We start from the raw sequence: 17,656 nt of genomic DNA, 5'->3' as shown, positions 1-17,656 counted from the left end.
ATGAAAAACAAAACAACAGCTACCTACAAAGGCTTCAATGATTGTTTTTGTTTCAGAATAAAGAATACAAATTGCTGTACTTTTGTTTTCTATTCTGAAAATTCAAAGGCTATCTTACCTTGCTGAAATAAGTGCACTAGCTTTTCATTTTTGAAAAAAACCAAACTTCAAAAAACAACTGTCCCTGACCATACAGCGCTAGAACCCTCAGTTTTAAGGAGGGTAGTTTTGCAAATATGGACGTTGAAAAATCAGAATATTAAGTCATGCCATAGCCTTCTCTGACCAAGACAATCACTTTTTTTCCTCTCACACTTTGCATGTGACATAGAGTTTGCCATGCAATATGCTGCCGTATTCCCCTGAGCGAGTATCCCAGCACTGTTACATCTTACACAGTCCATGCATCATTGACATTTCCTTGGGACAGTTTAACATCAATGACTGACATTCTAAAAATTATTCCTCCTTGACTTTTGAATATAACACTTTCCTCAGTCATATGCCACTGTGCTGGAAGGCAGCTGCTTGGACTTGTCAGGAAGAAATATACCGCAGAGGAATTCATGGGGAAGAAGTCTGATGGGGGGACCCGAATCAGTCAAACTCTATCAAAATTATGAAGCGTGGAAAAAGCTATCAAGAAAGTTTACTCACATGCTCCCTTCAGCAGTTTCACCAAAAATTGTTGTTCAAAGCATCTGAAACAGTGTTCCCATAAAAAGGACCATGATTTTTCAAGGGGAAGGCATGCAGATAGCAGTTAAATGGCACACGTATTACTTAAACCAGTTTCACCCTTTCCAAATTCTGCCTCACTGTTGTGCAACACAAGACCTTGAACTTGTTTTTCCAGTTAACAGCTAAACTTGTTAATAGTTTATTAACTAATCACTGTTGAAATTATCTATATGTGATTTTACATGACCCAATACAAGTGACGAACCGAAAAGTTTTAGGCCTCTGGGATATCAAAATAAGTCTGCTCATATACAAAATCTGGTTGTTGCCCATGTTACTTCAACTGCAGAAATATTACCGTACAAGGCTTCTTTGGTACTCTGGCAAATAAATCCATTTCCTCCTACACTGCGACAAATGAACAAGAGCTCACTGGCGGCATGGATTCCCTCTTCTACGTGCCCATCTGACTCCTGAGAGCCTTGCTGTAGTTTACTGTTCACAGAAAAGACGCCAAAGAAAATAATCTGATAATGGACTCTAATGATTAAAGGATTACCCTACCGGAACGGCATTTACTTAAGGCACACGTGACGTTAGCACAATAAACATCATGGCAGAGTCACCCTGTACAAAGCATTGCCCTAAGTCAGGGTCCTGTCTCCCTGGTTCAGGAACGTCCGCCAGCTTCGTAGCGTACCGACTGCTCCACTGCCTGTCTTAGTGGTCTGCTGAGACACAACCGCTTTCCCAATCTTTCCGCTATTTGAACTCCACTGAAGGAAAAACTGCAGTCGAAGTGTTCAGGCCCTAATATTTTCCAAAGCCTCCTTTTCCTTGTCTTTTCTTAACCATTTCACGTAAAGGCTTAATGCAGGAAAAGCCGAGCAGCAGATCGCAGATCTGGTGCCTCACCACCAGACTCCTGTCGCCTGGCCCTTACAACCGAGGCAGCCAACGTCCCTCACGAGCTCGACCGACAAAACAGCGACCCCGCGCTCTGACCGCCAGCGCGCCGCCCGGCAGGCCGAAGGTACAGCAAGCAGGAGCGCGTGCCGCCGCCTGCAGCCCCGCCCCCACGCGCGCCCCACCCAGCCAGCCAGCTAGCCCCGCCCCCGCGCGCGAACCACCCACCCAGCGGCCCAGCCACCCGCGCAGCCCGGCAGCTGCGGGCTCAGCCACCCGCGCATCAGCTGCAGCGCTGCCGGCGGGCGCCCAGCGGGGCGGCGGGAGGAGAGCGGGCCGCCTGGGCCGAAGGCAGCGAGCTGCCTGCCGCGGCGCCGCGCCTGGGCAACCGCCACCCCGCCCCGCACCACGTGACCGCAGCCGGGAGTAGGGCGCGCTGCTCGCCGGCGCTTCCATGGCAACGCCGGACGATGAGCGCTTCCGCTTCCGGCGGCCACACGGCGGCAGGGCCCGGCCGAACTTGGGCCGCGCCGGGCGGCAGCGGGGGCCGGGTCCAGACCCGGGCAGGAGGAGAGGGCGCTATGTGGCCGCCACCGCTGCTGCCCTGGCTCCTGGCGGGGCTGCTGCTGGCTGCCCGTTGCGGGGAGGCAGCGGCGGCGACTCTTCCTGCCCGGAGAGTCGCCACCGCCTCCCCGCGCCCTACGGAGGTGGCCAGCGGCGGCGTCACGCGAAGCAGCAGCCGCCTGGCCGAGGTGTCGGCGCCGCCCGAGCAGGGCCAGCCCATGACCCAGCGCGCCCTGTCCGTGCTGGTGCTGGCCAGCGCCGCCCTCATCGTCTACTTCGTGATCCGGACCGTGCGGTGAGGGCGGGGGCCGCGGCGGCGAGAGCGCTGCAGCGGGGGCGGGCGGGGGAGGCGCTGCCGCCGCCTCTAGGCTGCCGTGGAGCGGCAGCGCGGCCGCCGAGGGGCCGGGGCCGGCCCGACTCCCGCCAGCGCTGCGCCGGGCCTGGCTGCTGGCGTTGGCTGCCGGGCTCTCTTCGGCGCCCCCCTGGGCCCGCCTCGGCTGCCTGCGGAGGGCGCCGCTAGCTGAGGCCTCTGGGAAGCGCCTGGTGCCGCCCGCCCCGTCGCGGCCGCGGGGAAGGCGCTCGGGCAGGCCCCGCTCGCAGCAGTGATGCGGCTCATCGGTGTCCGGCCGTTCCTGGCCCCCTCCTGCTCTCTTCAAGTGGACTTGTCGCTACTGACACCCATCAGTCCACCTGAATTTAATTTTGTGCATTCTGTGGGTTATTTTTGTCCCATTTTCAAACTTCTGCCTTGCTGAACTACCAAATTTGTCTGTCTAAACATATTTCTTTTGTGCTTTGTTTTTCAGGAAGCTTCTCTATTTCATGCTTTCTTAAGAAAAGGGCCCTTAAAAATGTTGCACTACCAGTTTCTCACATAAACTATTGACTGCATAACTATGTGTGCTTTTTTAGTTAATTACAGTGTTTGCCACTGTCTCTTGTCCATGCAGTTTTACTTGCTCTCTCTCAGGCTTAAACTGTGAACTCTTCTGGGCAAGGCCCAAATGTGTGATTAAGCATAAAGCACATTCATTATTCAATGAGTTCTTTGTGTACTTTTAATTGTAGTTAAATCTGCTGGTGTTAGTGTGTCCAGTACCTTCACCATTTATTCCAGAAAGGTAGTTGAAAGACAGTGGTCTTTCTGGGGTACTTCCCAAGACATGCAGTCCAACTAAACCAAAGTATCCTAATTGTTCCATCGCTCTTACAGGTCACTCTTGAGCAGCCTTCAATCTTACTCTCATTAGAATGTGTATCTTGATGATACCATGTCTTAAAGGAATTGGCGTAATTGTTTCAGTAAGTGAAAATTGGCAAGAGCACTTCTCAGTGTTCCAGTTGGTCCTAACAGAAGCCTGTTGGATTTGGAGTTCTGGTCTGGTGACCAGTCACCAGCGATGTTCGTTAGGGCTCAATTCTAGGGCCAGTCGTGTTCAATATAGTTATCAATGATCTGGATGCAGGACTTGAATGCACCATTAGTAAGTTTGATGATGATACCAAACTGGGAGGTGCTGTTGAGGGACAAGAAGCCTTGCAGAGGGATCTAGAGAGATTGGAGCATTGGGAAAGGATTAATGGGATGAAATTTAACAAGTGCAAAAGCTGGATTCCACACCTTAGGATAGAGTAATGCCAGAAACAAGTATAACTTGAAAGAGAAGTGGCTGGAGGTCAACCTGGAGGTGCTATTTGACAGCAGGCTCAACATGAGTCAACAGTGTGCCCTGGCAGCCAAGAGGGGCAAACTGCATCGTGGGGAGCATCAAACACAGCCATAGCCAGCCAGTCAAAAGAGGTGATTATCCTGCTGTATTTAGCATTGGTGCGGCCTCACCTTGAGTGTTGTGTGCAGTTCTGGGCCCCATTATTTATAAACGATGTTCAGGTCCTTGAATGCATCCAGAGGAGGGCAACGCAGCTGGTGGAAGGGCTGGAAGGCATGTCCTGTGAGGAGTGGTGAAGGACTCTGGGTTTGGAGAAAAAGAGACTAAGGGGTGACTTCATTGCTCTCTACAGCTTCCTGAGGAGGAGAGGGAGGCACTGATCTCTTCTCCCCAGGGATCCAGTGACAGGATTCCTAGGAATGGCTCCAAGCTGTGACAGGGGAAGTTTAGGCTTGACTTTGGGAAACATTTCTTTACCGACACTGGAACAGGCTTCCTAGAGAAGTGGTCAATGCCCTAAGCCTGCTGGTGTTTAAGAGGATTTGGACTTAATAGCATGCTTTAACTTTAACTTTTGGCTAGCCCTGAAGGGGACAGGTAGTTGGACCAGATGATCATTGTACGTCCCTCCCAATTGAAATATTCTCTTTTATTCCTGCTTAATATATGCACACCCTTCAACTTCATTTATTCACAGGAAAGATCTGCAATTTTAAAATAAAAACATATTTCAAGATCTGGTAAAGACTTCACCTGGAAAATCTAGTAACTCACCCTTGAGATACCTGTAGCCAAAGCTTTGCCTGATTCAGGAGAGTAGCAATCTCTTCCTCTATAAATTTTACACATTCTGATAAAATTATGAATTTTTTGTTTTCAGCACGATATGACTTTCTTTGAAGACAGTGCCCTGAAAACACATTTTCAAGAAAATCTCATGCAAGCTGATATAACTTTGCTAATGTGGCTAACATTTATCTTCTGTCCACATAGGAGACGAATTTTGGTTGGGAATGGTTATGTAAACTGCAGCAATCTCACATTGACCTTCGAGTGATACTGCTAATGATAACATTTCTCTGTCAGGGAAAAATAATCTTAATTTCTTAATTAATAGCTGTGTATGGGAACTTGTTTGAACCTACTTATTATAAAGGTTGGGCTGCGTGCGGCTCTTCTAGTACACCAAGAAGCTTAGTTTGGGAGGGATTGTTGATAGTTGTGATAACTGAAATGGACAATCAGAGTGGCAGAGGCTGGCAGGTAGCTCTGGAGATTGTCTAGTCCAATTTCCTGCTCGCAGCAGGGTCACCTACAAGAGGTTGCTCTGCAATTTTTGCAGTTGAGTTTTGAGTATCTCTGATGATGCAGATTCCACAGCCTCTCTGGGCAATGTGTTCCTGTGTTTTACTACTCTCACAGTAAGAAAGGTTTTTTTTTTTTTTTCTGTTGCTGCTATTACTGGTTTTTGGTTTTCTCCAATCACGTTGGTGAAAAGAGTTTTTATTGTAGTGAAGTCTTAGTCTTTTCTAGTCCGTTGGACTGGAGGTCTTGCTTACAAAAGCTTGTTTTGCTGCAATAGCTAATTCTGCCAACTGCAATAGAAGTTTTGGGATTTTATGGCGTTTTATTGAGGTATATATGAAACTGCTTTTGTAACAGAAGATTTGCAGAGAACAAAGTATATAGCACCAAGATCATACAGCAGATCCATCAGAGCTAGGAGTAAGAAAACTGAGATCCAGCAATGCCTTCTTCAGTCTACCGGTGTAGTTTTATTGCCTTTTTTCTGTTTTAGTTTTGATACTTACATAAATTCTCATGTGTGATTGCCCTTCATGATGCATAGAAAGTCTAAGGTTACAATTCATAAATCTATTTGGTTTTTCTCTGTATAACTCTGGAGAGTTATGGTTTTTTTAACTTAAAGCCTGTTGCAGGCAAAGGTCTAAGTTCATATTTATGTATGCATGCCTTAGAAATGCATGCCCTTAGATCTTCAGTCTTTCTGAGGTGATGAGAAAACGGGTGTAGCAGATGAGGTGAAATAGCTTTTCCTCTTTTTAGAGAAAAGTGTGCTACATAATTTGGCGTGCTGAGTAAGGTATCAAAACTATGTTTCAGTACGAATTGTATATTATGATTTTAATTTAAAATAAAATTCTAGGAAGTTATTTATAAGCCTTTTGAATGGTGATTACTGAATGTTCTTCACAGGTGTGAAATCTGAAGTTCATGCATGCCTTTCACAGAAGAAAAGCTCAGTTAGCTTCAAGTAAAAGCTTCGTAAGAATACTTTTGTAACAAACATAGCTCATTTTTAGTTAAAAATATGTTTTAAGGGAGAATGTGAATTAACTAGCCCATATATTGTAGCAGAAGGTATGAGAAAACTTTAGATTGGAACTTTCCCAGCACTGGGTCAATTCTGGGGTGGATAGAACTTAGTTCTGTCACACAGACAGTTATTGAACTCTTCCATGATACTTTTGTTGAACTATACTTGCCATAACCTATCCACCTATTTCAAAGTAGTCTGTCTTTGGAACTATTGACCAAGAAATCCATGTTTCACATTTGAGAAGGCATGTACTGGCCCATAAATAAGACTTGTCTGTAGGTTGAGGTGATGGGAGAACTGCAATTTCCTTGGCACATACTACTAAGAATCCTCTAAAATATTGTGAAGCTGAAGGGTGATGAGTTGAGTAGGTTGGTTTATTGTAGAGCTTACTAACAGTAAAAAGCTTCTAGTAGAAAGACACTTTACCGAAAAAGACAGTGATTAGCATTTGCTACTTTATTGAACTAATCTTGTTTAAAGTGTTTGTGGCTTGCAGCAAGGGTAGTACTTTACACCTAGACAAATTAGGATAGTGTAATATAGCTTGCTTGTTCTCCTCTTATGTAGGTAGAAAAGACTACAGGAAAACATCATTTTGCGCTAACGTTTCTTTTCAGCATTTAGAGATATTTATGTTAAGCTTGCAGTTTGCAATGAATATGCCATATATGACATTTTTAATCATTATAGAAATTGTATATATGTAAGTCCTGGTCAAACTTTTATTAATCTAAATAATTCTGTTACACCAGTGCCGTTGTATTCGTCAGTCATCTTTTCTTAAAAGATATTGCTGATAATGCTCCTAGAGTGGGACTTCACTCATGGCACTAAAACAATATGGTTTTATCACAGTCTTTTAAATTTAATTTAAGTTTCTTGAATTTGCGTGGAGTGGAGTCATATGACAGTAGAATGAGGAAGTCTTGAACTTCTGAGAAAGCATTTACAGACTTGATGAATAGAACTAGCTTCTCTGTGTGATTATTAGCATTGAAAAGCCATCTCATTTGAGCAGAAAACCAAAAATCTACTTTCTTGTTGTTTGGCTAGGTTTTTCTCCAAAGCATGCAGTGGTTTTTTTCTTTCTGGTGCAGTCAAGGACAGAGTAGGTTGTTTCAGGCTACGTTTACATTTCCTTTGTTTAGGATTTTCCTAAAAGAAGGTGAACTGTTACTTGGAGACTGTTTAAGTTGTATCACCTTATAAGCAGCCCATATCCTACAAATCCTACAACATTATGGTCTACATAGAAAATATATGGAAAGGTCCTTGGAAAAAAAAATTTACACAATTATTATGCTAAATTAATTTTCTGGTTAGAATTAAGGGCAAGTATTGCTGTAACCCTTTTACTTGGTATCAGATTCAGGTAAGAATTGTGTTTGAAATGTCTTGTTGCTTGAAGGAAGTTTGCCTCTTCTAAGTAGTATTTGACACTGAAAATACCACAGTTTCTTAAGATAAACCTTACCAATGTGTTGATACACAAAACTAAATCAATGAGTGGTCAAAACTTCGTGTAAAAATGAAAAATCTTTCATGTAGATATACGTTGCTCTGTTGCTTTTTGCTTTTAAGTGATTATTCTGCCATTCTTTGGTGCAGATGTGTTCAGAAGAGGTTTGTATTTGATATACTAGATGAGCATTCAAAGAACTTTTGGATATGTAATTGAGAGTACCTTTTTGTACAAGGAAGTTCTGGTATCTAAGCTAAACATTTAACTGCCTGAGTTGACTGAGATTCTGAGATTTCTGTCAGCAGTCAGTTTTGGAATTATATGGCCCGCCAAAGGATGTCAAATGTTATGTAGTGACTGTTTTTTTACCTTACTCTGTGGGGTTTTCTAACTCTTCCCACCCTCCCAGGTCCCTTGCAGTTTTATGCCTCTCTAGTCACTGGATGTTCTTTAAACTTGACCTGTTGTTTTGCTTCAGTTCTCATTTTCTTAGCATATTGTCTTTGTTTTTTTTACACTAATTTTTCTTAGGTTTCTCTTGCTTCGCTATCCTCTTGGTTTAACGGTCTATTATCTATGCCATCTATGATGTTAGACAGATAATATTCATATTTGCATGTGGATTCCTCTACTGCTGCTAGCTGTATTTGAGGGAGGATTGGGTCTGAACATGTCAAATATAATATTAACTTTTTATATCTTTCTAAATCTGTTTTCATAACTTTATCTTATTAGACCCCAAGGTATCTGTAGTAATTACAAAGATGAAAATTTAATCCCATAATAATTATTATTATGTTAAGTTCATAAGAGGCATAGAAAGTACTACTGACATTAATGAAATTGGGATTTTGTCCTAGGTTTTCTTCCTAATAGTCACAGGGTAAAAGGTTTTAAGCTAGTTTTTGTTAACACTAATGACACTGGTCTAGTGTTATAGTTATGTCCATACATGTATGCTGTGTAAGCCTATCCAGTATCCTTTTAGCTTTAGTCTTTTGACTAATCTGCATATAGAGAAAGTTCTCACGTCACAAGTAATTCTTTCATCCCTTTTTCAACAGCATTCATTTAAATCTATAAATTTGTGCCAGCATTATGGTAAGATTTTTTTTTTGCATTATCTGCAATCTGGACATTTGCTGTTCTAGGTTATTCTCGACTCACAGTAGCGACACTTTCCTTTTTACCCCATTGAATAAAAAATGTAAAGGATGTAGTGAGATTGACAGAAGTATTGACTATACAAATACATGAACTGCCTCTCCTTCATTTCCTACTTTATTTGTGTTCAAAATAATTTCTAGTCTGTTAGAACACCCAGGAGTCCTTGTCTTAGTGCTAGTTGCTTATTGACTTCAGTGAAAACAAAACAACACAATATGTATGAAACAACCATATTTTTCATCACACTTCCGTCTTAAAGTTTTAGTTTTCTTCTGCTTGGTGCTTTGGAGTATACAACCTCTTTCTATCTTGAGGACTAAAGGCCAAATGAAATGAAGGAAGAAAATGGGAGGAACTTTGTCTTGAACCGAAAGGTGAAATTTGCGTCTTTGTTACTAGCCTTAGCTTTATACAATAGAGTTAGGTACTTTAAGTTGTGTGAAAGCACTTAAATCCCTGGCACAACAGTTGCTGCTATTTCAAATCATAGTTGAGGGTGGAGGAAATGATCAAGCTGATAATTTCTTTTTATAACATCAGAAGTTGGAGCACTTTGAAGAAAGGTATGTATTTTATACCCTTCCCATCCTAACAAGGTTACATTTGCTTCGCAATTCCAAATGGAGGTCTAATTCACTGGAGTATAGTATAAACCAAGACTGGATGCTGCTGTGTGTTCTTTCAAAGTTGCCCTGGTGTGAAAAGGGGAATGCTTTTCCAAGTTGCATAAAAAGAAAATTCCTTAAGAATCTATTCAGGGCAGAATCTGAAGCTGATGGTCTCAATATTGTATTTGATATATCATACAAGGTGGTTAAAGTGGTGCTTCTGTGTGGGGCAGAGGTGATTACGCTCAGTACAATAATAGTATACTATACATAGTATGTTAGTATACACTATAGTAGCAGTGTATATTATACGTAATCTTTTTTTATTATAAGCTCTGAAATATCCAGTATTGAAGTTTCTGAATGTTGTAAACAACTTTCTTAGGCACCTAGCTTGGGTTTGTAAATTCTGGAGTTTCTAAAAGGAAGAGCTAGTATCACCTTTGAGTTTAGCACTAAATCTAGAAAGCAGGGGTTTTTTTAAGTCCAATAGTTTCATGTAACTGCTGTTAGCTAGTATACAGTAGCAGAAAGTGACTCTGTCAGCATTTTGTAAACAGATTTGTTTGCATAGTGTTTGCTGAGTGGCTAGTGATCTGAGTTCCTGATCCTCAAAGACTTGAGTAAAGCATATTCGATGCATATAGAAGTAGCTCTGCAAAACCAACCAGAACAGTTCTATGTACATGGGGCTTATGTGGAACACAGGCCCATGCAGAAAGGCCACGGGAAATGAGAAAAGCAGATGCAAACAGTGTGTTCATCTGTGATAAGCACTGTGCCTTAATCCTGAAATAAGAATCACTGCCTCTTCCTTCCACATTTTGTGAAGCATACAAGACGTTGACTCTACAAATTCTTTCTTATTCTAAACTGTAATTATAAACGTTTTTAATTTGATAGCTATAAAAGTCTTCACAAATGATAATAAAAAGTTCCAATGACACAAATGACTTGTCTTACATCTCTGCTATAATTTTGTTGAATTTCTCTCTAATCTGCTGGACATTTAAAACACATAGAGAGTACGTTGCAAGACTTTTTTTTCTCATTGTACGATCTGCTAGAAGTATGCTTTTGCATGTATTTTTACCTGGCTCTTGCATTTAGCCTGTATAGACTCTTTGTATTCACTACCGTAATTCTGTGCAAAACTACAGGTGACATTCTTGAGTTTACATTTCATGTAAACACTTGACACTGAGAATTGTCTGACCCCTGAATTTCACAGAGCTAAGTGTGTACATTTTACATATACTAAATTAAAAAAAGTTATTATAAGTATCAATATAGCTGTATTTTAAGGGATAGCTCTCTTACATTGTTGGAATAGAAAGTAGAGAAAAATTTATGGAACTTAAATGTTTTAAAATACATTTCAGGCTCAGAAGGCGAAACAGAAAAACCCGAAGATATGGAGTTTTGGATACAAACATAGAAAACATGGAACTGACTCCATTAGAGCAAGATGATGATGATGATGATACAACACTGTTTGATGCCAATCATCCTCGAAGGTTTGTATATAGAAGCTGAATGTACTTCTAGAAATAGAAGTGAAGGAGTATGGGTGATAAGCAGTTTCACTGAGAAAGCTCACTACTGTGTTTCATATGCATGTAGTTGGAGAAGGGATGTCAAGATCACTTGAATTTTAAATGGGCAAGAATTTAGTGGGCAAGAAGATAAACACCGTTTGTCTTCAGCATGTGAGTTCCAGAGAAATGGAGAGGAAGGTAGGATATTTTTGTTACAAATACAGTGTCATTATTGAAGCTTATGTTAAAGTCAACAGCTAGCTTTTACCTTTCTCTTATTTTATTTTATTTTATTTTGGAGGCTTCTCAATTTTTCCTGTATATTCTCTCCTATGAGTCCTGTTTCCAGCAGCTTCATTCTGCTTTCTTGTTGCTAAAGTAGTCAGCAGTTAGTTGGTACTGCTGCACAGAAAGATTCATATTCTTAAGTCGCTCTCTGAAACTATGTAGATACATGAAAATTTTGTTGTATTTCCTTATTGTCCTTACATTTAAGTTTAAATTTGAATTGACCATAATGTTTATGCACTTCAAACCTAAAAAAAAACCCAATTCCCTATTAATGCCATCACACTGCACATGCAAAGACAGTAAAAAAAATGAATAGAATTGTCATGGTGAGGCCTACTGTCAAGTATCGGAAGAGATTAAATAATGAATTCTGGCAGTCACAGCAAGTAATTGATTCGACACTAATGTGAAACTGAATTAAAGTCTCAAGCAAAACAATTCAACAAATGCAAGTACATGATGTCTTGAATTAAAAGTATTGGAGTAGTAAGTCAGATGTTCTGCTGTTTATTAGGAAACAGCTTTGAGTGTACTTTGGGAACTTGAAGTGGAAGGTTAAATATTTTCTTTGTCTCTTAGGAGGAATCTTTCAGATTACATTTTTTTCCTAAATTAAAGTCACTCTTTCCTTTTTCTCTCCCCCATACATTAGAAAAAGCTAGTTGGAATATGTCCACTTACTGCTCCTCAGTATTAGAGAGTCATGTGGCACTTATGGTTACCCATGTTACTACTTGCTCCGGTATAAATTAGGTCTATTATGCACAAGGTAATTGTCATATTATATCCAGGAATTCCCTTGATGTCTTTCCTAGTCTTAAGTTCTCTTGTAACTCAGCATGCTTATTAGACTTCAAGGTATTTGATGACCGGTTAACATGATACTTCCCCATAAATGTTTATTTACAGGAGTATCATGATAATGTGGCTAGTCATCATTAACAAACAGCATTATACAATTAAAAACACTATTGTTGTATTCGTGTTATAGAGCTTACTTCATACTCTTATATGCTTATTTGGAGATTTACCATGGCTGTATTTGTTGTTAAGCTTCAAGGAGCTGATAATGCTTTGAGCAGTGTTTTATCTAAAGGGACTATACCATTAACATATTAAATAGGTGCACTGTGTCTTCTAGTGCAGAGAAGGCTGTGTTAATAAGTACTATTGAAAAATGTCTTATGCATGTAAGTAGGTGTTTTCAACTGCTTATTATAACTTCCAATTTACCTATTTTGGAAATTTTGGAGGGATTATATTAAGCTTTCCAGACACTGAAATGGCAGCATACATCTTTTAACCCTACTCTTTCACCTTAGTAGGTTGCTGTCTAAACTTAATTCACATTCTACAGATAGATCTAAAATTCCTAATTTGAAGATTACTGTTTATTAAGATTAACAAGATTGTATTTTTGAAGTCTGAAGCTACAAAATCACCCCAAAGTGTCAAAGTGATTGTGTCTGTTTCTTTAAACTTCTTAGTGTACCTTAAAATAGAAGCAATGAAAACCTGAGAGGGGAAGTTCACTAAAATAATATCAAAGGTTTCCAGAGGACTGATTTCTGATTTTTTTTCCCCTGTACATTTCTGAACACATCAATGTCATTCAATGAGGGAGAAAAAAATTCCATTCTACTATTTTGTTGTAGGAGTATCTAATACGCACAGTCATTTTAAATTGTTAGAAATCCATTTTGCAATCATAGTCTTGTAGCTGCTTGTGGAGTAACCAAAGTATGTAAAGCAGATAGATACTACTCTTACCTGGTTTATATCTGTTATTTTGTTCTTGGATATTTCATTATTGTCCCTGACAGGATGTTTAAGGACAAAACAAAAATGAAAAAAAGTAAGAAAAGTATGTTTTAGACTAATGTCCTTATTTTTATTTTACCTCCCCTTTTTGCCATACAAACATGCTATGGTGATGCTGGGTTATATATATGCTTGTTAACTGCCTATCAATCTAAAGAGACAAACGTGAGAACTTCTAAAATCTAATCAGGGCTGTTCCAAGGATCCTATATATTTCTATCATGGTTATTCAATCAGGTAGAGCATAATCTATTCATTCCCCTTCAAAATTTATCTTGGAAACTCATACTTAATGAAGTGATTGCCCTACCTCTGGTCCCAATGTGGATTTTGTCAAATTATGTCCCAAATTAATGTGTTTGCCACTACACTTTCTGTAGTTCTGTGATGGAAATTAATTTGGTTTATGATTAAGAAATTAACTTGCATTAAAGCAAATTCTTTATAACTATAGACAGCAGCCTTTGAACTGCACTTGCCCTAAACTGTGCTAAACACAAAAAAATTCACATTATTAGTGATGTAGTTAGAAAAAGAAGGCCAAAACAAAAAACCACACCAAAAAAACCCTGTCCTAATTTTCAGATACTCAGCCCCTCTTGAAGTACTGCAGAAAAAATAATTTTGTTCATCTATACCAGGCAATTTGGAAGTATCTGAAAGTAGATTACTGATACAGACCATTTTAGAAACAGTCCTTTGGATGACATATGGTACAAACAGTTTGAATACTTCAGTAGTGTTTCATTTAGCTGATGGCATAGCTATTGCAAGATAAATCAAGTATTTATTTTAATAGATGCAGTTCCACACACACTGTGGTATCTTGTTGATTAAATAACTTCTGCAGGATAAGTAGTATTTGATTTTTAAAAGCATTAGGTTCAACTGGTAAAGCAATATGCGATGTTTTGATCCAGGTCTAAAGAGCCCAGAAAAAGTGGAGAGAGAAGTCACATGTAATGTTTGAACATGCCATCGTGTGGAGTAAATACATAGACTGATGTAACTTGTGGTGTAGGTGTACCTTTATTTCTGCCCTTTAGGGCTGCAAAATGACCTCAGATTTGATGTTTGCTCACGGAAGAGATGAAAATATCAACCTCTCAGTCAAACTGGAAGAAAAGTAGTTGTATTGGACTAACCGACTGATCTAACCAAACCTAATTTCAACATGTTTCTGTTAACTTGCTGAGGAAAAGTAAGCAGATCAGAAGTAATACCTTCAGAAGGTAATAACTATAGATAATAAAAGGAGAAGATATTACTGTTGTGTCAAGATAGCTCAGAAAGTAAGTGCTTAAATTGTCAAAATAATGATTTTGATACTAGAATCTTGAGAAAACAAGGACTTCAGTTATGCTTAGTCAATAATATGAATATACTCCATTTATGTTTATTGAAAGCTTGCTGTGTTCTCTGGGGGGAGAAGTTCTCAAAATTTTAAAAGTTACTTTTTATCTTGTTTTTGTGTTTGTATATAGGAGGAAAACAGTGCTGAGCTTCATACATAGTTACAGAACAGATTGATAAAATGCTGTCCAAACTTTGCGAAGCAGTGACATTGCTGGGAGGGAAGTTTGAAAACTAATGTAGAGTACCTTTTTAAAAAAAAAAAAACAACTCTATAATTGGGAATATACTTTTTTCAGTTGACTTCTTTCCCCTTGTCTCAGCTAAGTCTTTTGAATCTGCATTGAAGCTTAGTAATCAGTCTTCATATCACTGCTTAACGAAGAATGATCAAAGGGAGTACAAAATGCATAAGTAATCAAAGAGTCACTGAGGACAACTTGATAATGATACTCAGATATTCTCGTGAGATGTCATTACACTTTGTCCTGACATTTGCAGTAATTCAGAGGTATGGTTAATTTGGTTTTTAAGGTAGCGTAAATATGCAGTCAGGCTTCAAGCAACTAATTATGGATCAAAGGGCTTTTAATGGGTTTTGAATTTAGTCCTTTAAGTAACTCACAGTTGCAGTTCGCTTAACTACAAGTCAACAGCCAGCTTATTCAGTTCGTAGGTTTCTTATCCTCGTAACTCATAATGGAAGGCACTAAAAAACTAAAGGCTGTTACAGGAAATTCTAGTCTACATGTTCTGGTAGGTTCATATACACTTGTTATGGACAACAGATTATATAAGTATTGTTCTGTATACAAAATAGTGTTTTCCTTTTTTTTCTATATGACTTGTTAATAGTCTGCGGTAGTATCCACTCAGCTGTCATTTTTCTTTACCTAAACAATTGAGCTTATCTTAAGGTGCATACTCTACAGCACAGTATGCATATGTTAGAAATCCCTATTGTCTTGTTTAGGGTAGCTGGTAAGTCTACTTGACTTTTTCCAAGGCTAGGCAGAGAAACTGGCTGCTTTCCTAAAATCAGCATAGCAGTGTTAGTATACTGGTGTGCTGATATGGTTATTACTTCAAGCATTGTTGCTGTTTTCTTTCAGAGCTATATGAAAAAAGTCCACGGTATCCTCTGTTGTAACATAGGTGCAATTTAAGTGTACTCCCACTGTTGTCATCACCCATGGGACTAGACTCTGTGCCTCTTCATTGTGGGGCATCTGACGTGGATGTGATGTTTTAGCCATTTTGTTCAATAGCATACTAGTACATGTCAAAGTTTGAAGTCCTAACCTTTGGTTTCTCACCATGCAACTTTGCCTACATTTCAGCTGAGGTACAGTATGCTAATACCACATCTTTGTTTTTCAAAGGTGTACAAAGGTGTAATAGTTTACAATCCTTATTAAATCACTTTGCACACATGCTACTTGCTGCACTGCAAGGCACAAGGAAAAGCACTTACTCTCTTTTTTTATAGCTTTCCAGTTATGGAATGCTAACAAGAGTTACCAGAGTTTGAATAGGAATTCAGAGGCCTTGGAAGTTTACATATATATCCAACATGGTAAAAACCCAGGGTTACTTTGTAAGTCATCTGTCTCTCTATTTGGGAGGTTTAAATGGATGGAGTTTTGTGGCACTTTGCTTCGCAGTAATATGGTAACTACGAATTTTTACAGGCAAATTTAATAATAAAATGTTATATCTCTGTGGGGTTTTTGTAACGTTTGGCCTTCAAAAATATAGGCTAAAGTTCCCCTTGAAACAGGGCATTTAAGATTAATGCATCTGTTTCTTCTGTTGTAGAGAAGTACGTGCCTTTCAGTGAAAGAACTTAATCTTAGAACCAGAGAAGGAGACTGCTTCATGGGAGGAATAAGAAGCAAGAGGGTATGCAAGTTGGGGGGACTAATACAATTTATGTATATTATGGTATCCTTAATTTGTTGCAATAAATACTGTACCAATTTGTTGTACCTTTTTGTATATAGAGGATTCTAAATGTAAAGCCTACGGAGATAGAGTGCACTAACATTAAAACCTATTTGGAAGGGAGATTACTTTTAAACCAAGGTATTTTTCGCTTGTTACAAATCTTGTATGCCAAAAGTGTGGTATACACTTTTTCTACAGTAATCTGGAATGTTAACAGATCTTTTTGCTGATATTAAATTGTAAGTAAACGTAGCCTTTGTGGACCCCTCAGAATTGTTAGAACTTGGTTTTAGTTGAGGAGATGCTTTATCCTTTACAAATAAAAAGCCAAACTACTGAATTTTGTGTTGACTTTTTTTAAACTGAATTAACACATTTTATGTAAAATTTAGTGACCAAATAAAAACGGTTTATAGTCTTCCTAGCATTTAGTCTGATGCTTAACACTTTATATATTTTAAGGATATTAATATGATCTTGTAAAACACAGTACTGCAACATCTTTTTGCTGTTAAGACTGCTGATTACAACTGCTGAGCCAATTTTTCATGAGGTCCATCTTCAACTTGTTTGAACAATGTTGCTCACCGACTTTAGGGTGCTGCTGCTGTAGTCCATGTGGTGTCAGTGTTCAGACCTAGGGTGAAGTAGAGATAAGCATTTGGGAAGCCTTGTTTACTTCTGTACTCTTTAAACAATCTAGTTAAAATACTAAATTTGCTGTAACTCTAAAATGAAAAAGTGACATCAGAAGTGGCTGTTACTATGAAATGTGCGGTAATAGTCACATGAATGTAGTTGGCATCCAGCAGTTATATTTTTAGGTAGTGCCACAAAAATTAATAGAAGCAGCTTTAAGACCTGGAAGACCAATTTTTTAAAAATGTGTTGTGGTTTCCACAGGAAGCTTGATAATGCAGACAAAATGTTCAAATTTGAGTTCATTAAAATTACTGTGTAAATTTATTGCTAATTCTGTATATATCTAGTATCAAGGCATAAAAGTCCTACAGCAGTATTGGTGGGACTGGCTATGTTTCCTGAAAGTTCCTGTGTTATGGCTATGGGGAAGGAGGGATTATCTTTCCTGCTTCTTCAGTCCCCTCTTGGTGTTTGACAAAATAGGAATACCTTATTTGCCTTTGAGGTTATTTCTACAGGTTGGGGTGGAAAACTAGAAATTTTCAAAAAATTATGTGGCCTTCCTGGAGTCATGCCTCCAAAATCATGAGAATCTATTCTACAGGATAAGTGTCTATAAAGCAGTCATACAACTGGTAATAAGTTGTGACAATTTTGTTTTC

The 17,656-nt window shown here is 39.3% G+C and overlaps 1 protein-coding gene across 2 annotated transcripts; it reads left to right on the top strand.

The window, feature by feature from the left end:
* The first annotated feature begins 1,987 nt into the window (after positions 1-1,987).
* Positions 1,988-16,692, top strand: FAM174A (family with sequence similarity 174 member A). Of its 2 annotated transcripts, XR_012657890.1 has the most exons (4): positions 1,988-2,446; positions 10,785-10,919; positions 11,026-11,138; positions 14,099-14,284. XR_012657890.1 is itself a non-coding variant. In XM_075078331.1 (3 exons), exons 1-3 carry the CDS (start codon positions 2,058-2,060, stop codon positions 16,243-16,245), a joined length of 546 nt encoding a protein of 181 aa, XP_074934432.1. In that variant the 5' UTR covers positions 1,995-2,057; the 3' UTR covers positions 16,246-16,692. The 2 variants fall into 2 exon arrangements, 1 of the variants encoding a protein (XP_074934432.1); XM_075078331.1 differs by lacking the exons at positions 11,026-11,138; positions 14,099-14,284 and adding an exon at positions 16,224-16,692 and having other exon boundaries at positions 1,995-2,446.
* Positions 16,693-17,656: the final 964 nt, after the last annotated feature.

The sequence above is a fragment of the Phalacrocorax aristotelis genome, chromosome Z (genome assembly GCF_949628215.1).
Source record: "Phalacrocorax aristotelis chromosome Z, bGulAri2.1, whole genome shotgun sequence".
Classification (NCBI taxonomy): domain Eukaryota; kingdom Metazoa; phylum Chordata; class Aves; order Suliformes; family Phalacrocoracidae; genus Phalacrocorax; species Phalacrocorax aristotelis.
This window is presented reverse-complemented; position numbering and strand designations above follow the sequence as displayed.

Bases quoted from the DNA above. Each gene is read 5' to 3' on its own strand.
- FAM174A (XM_075078331.1), top strand. From the start codon at position 2,058: ATGAGCGCTTCCGCTTCCGGCGGCCACACGGCGGCAGGGCCCGGCCGA. The intron at 2,447-10,784 runs GTGAGGGCGGGG...AATACATTTCAG, and splicing joins TTCGTGATCCGGACCGTGCG to GCTCAGAAGGCGAAACAGAA. The intron at 10,920-16,223 runs GTTTGTATATAG...CTTCTGTTGTAG, and splicing joins GATGCCAATCATCCTCGAAG to AGAAGTACGTGCCTTTCAGT.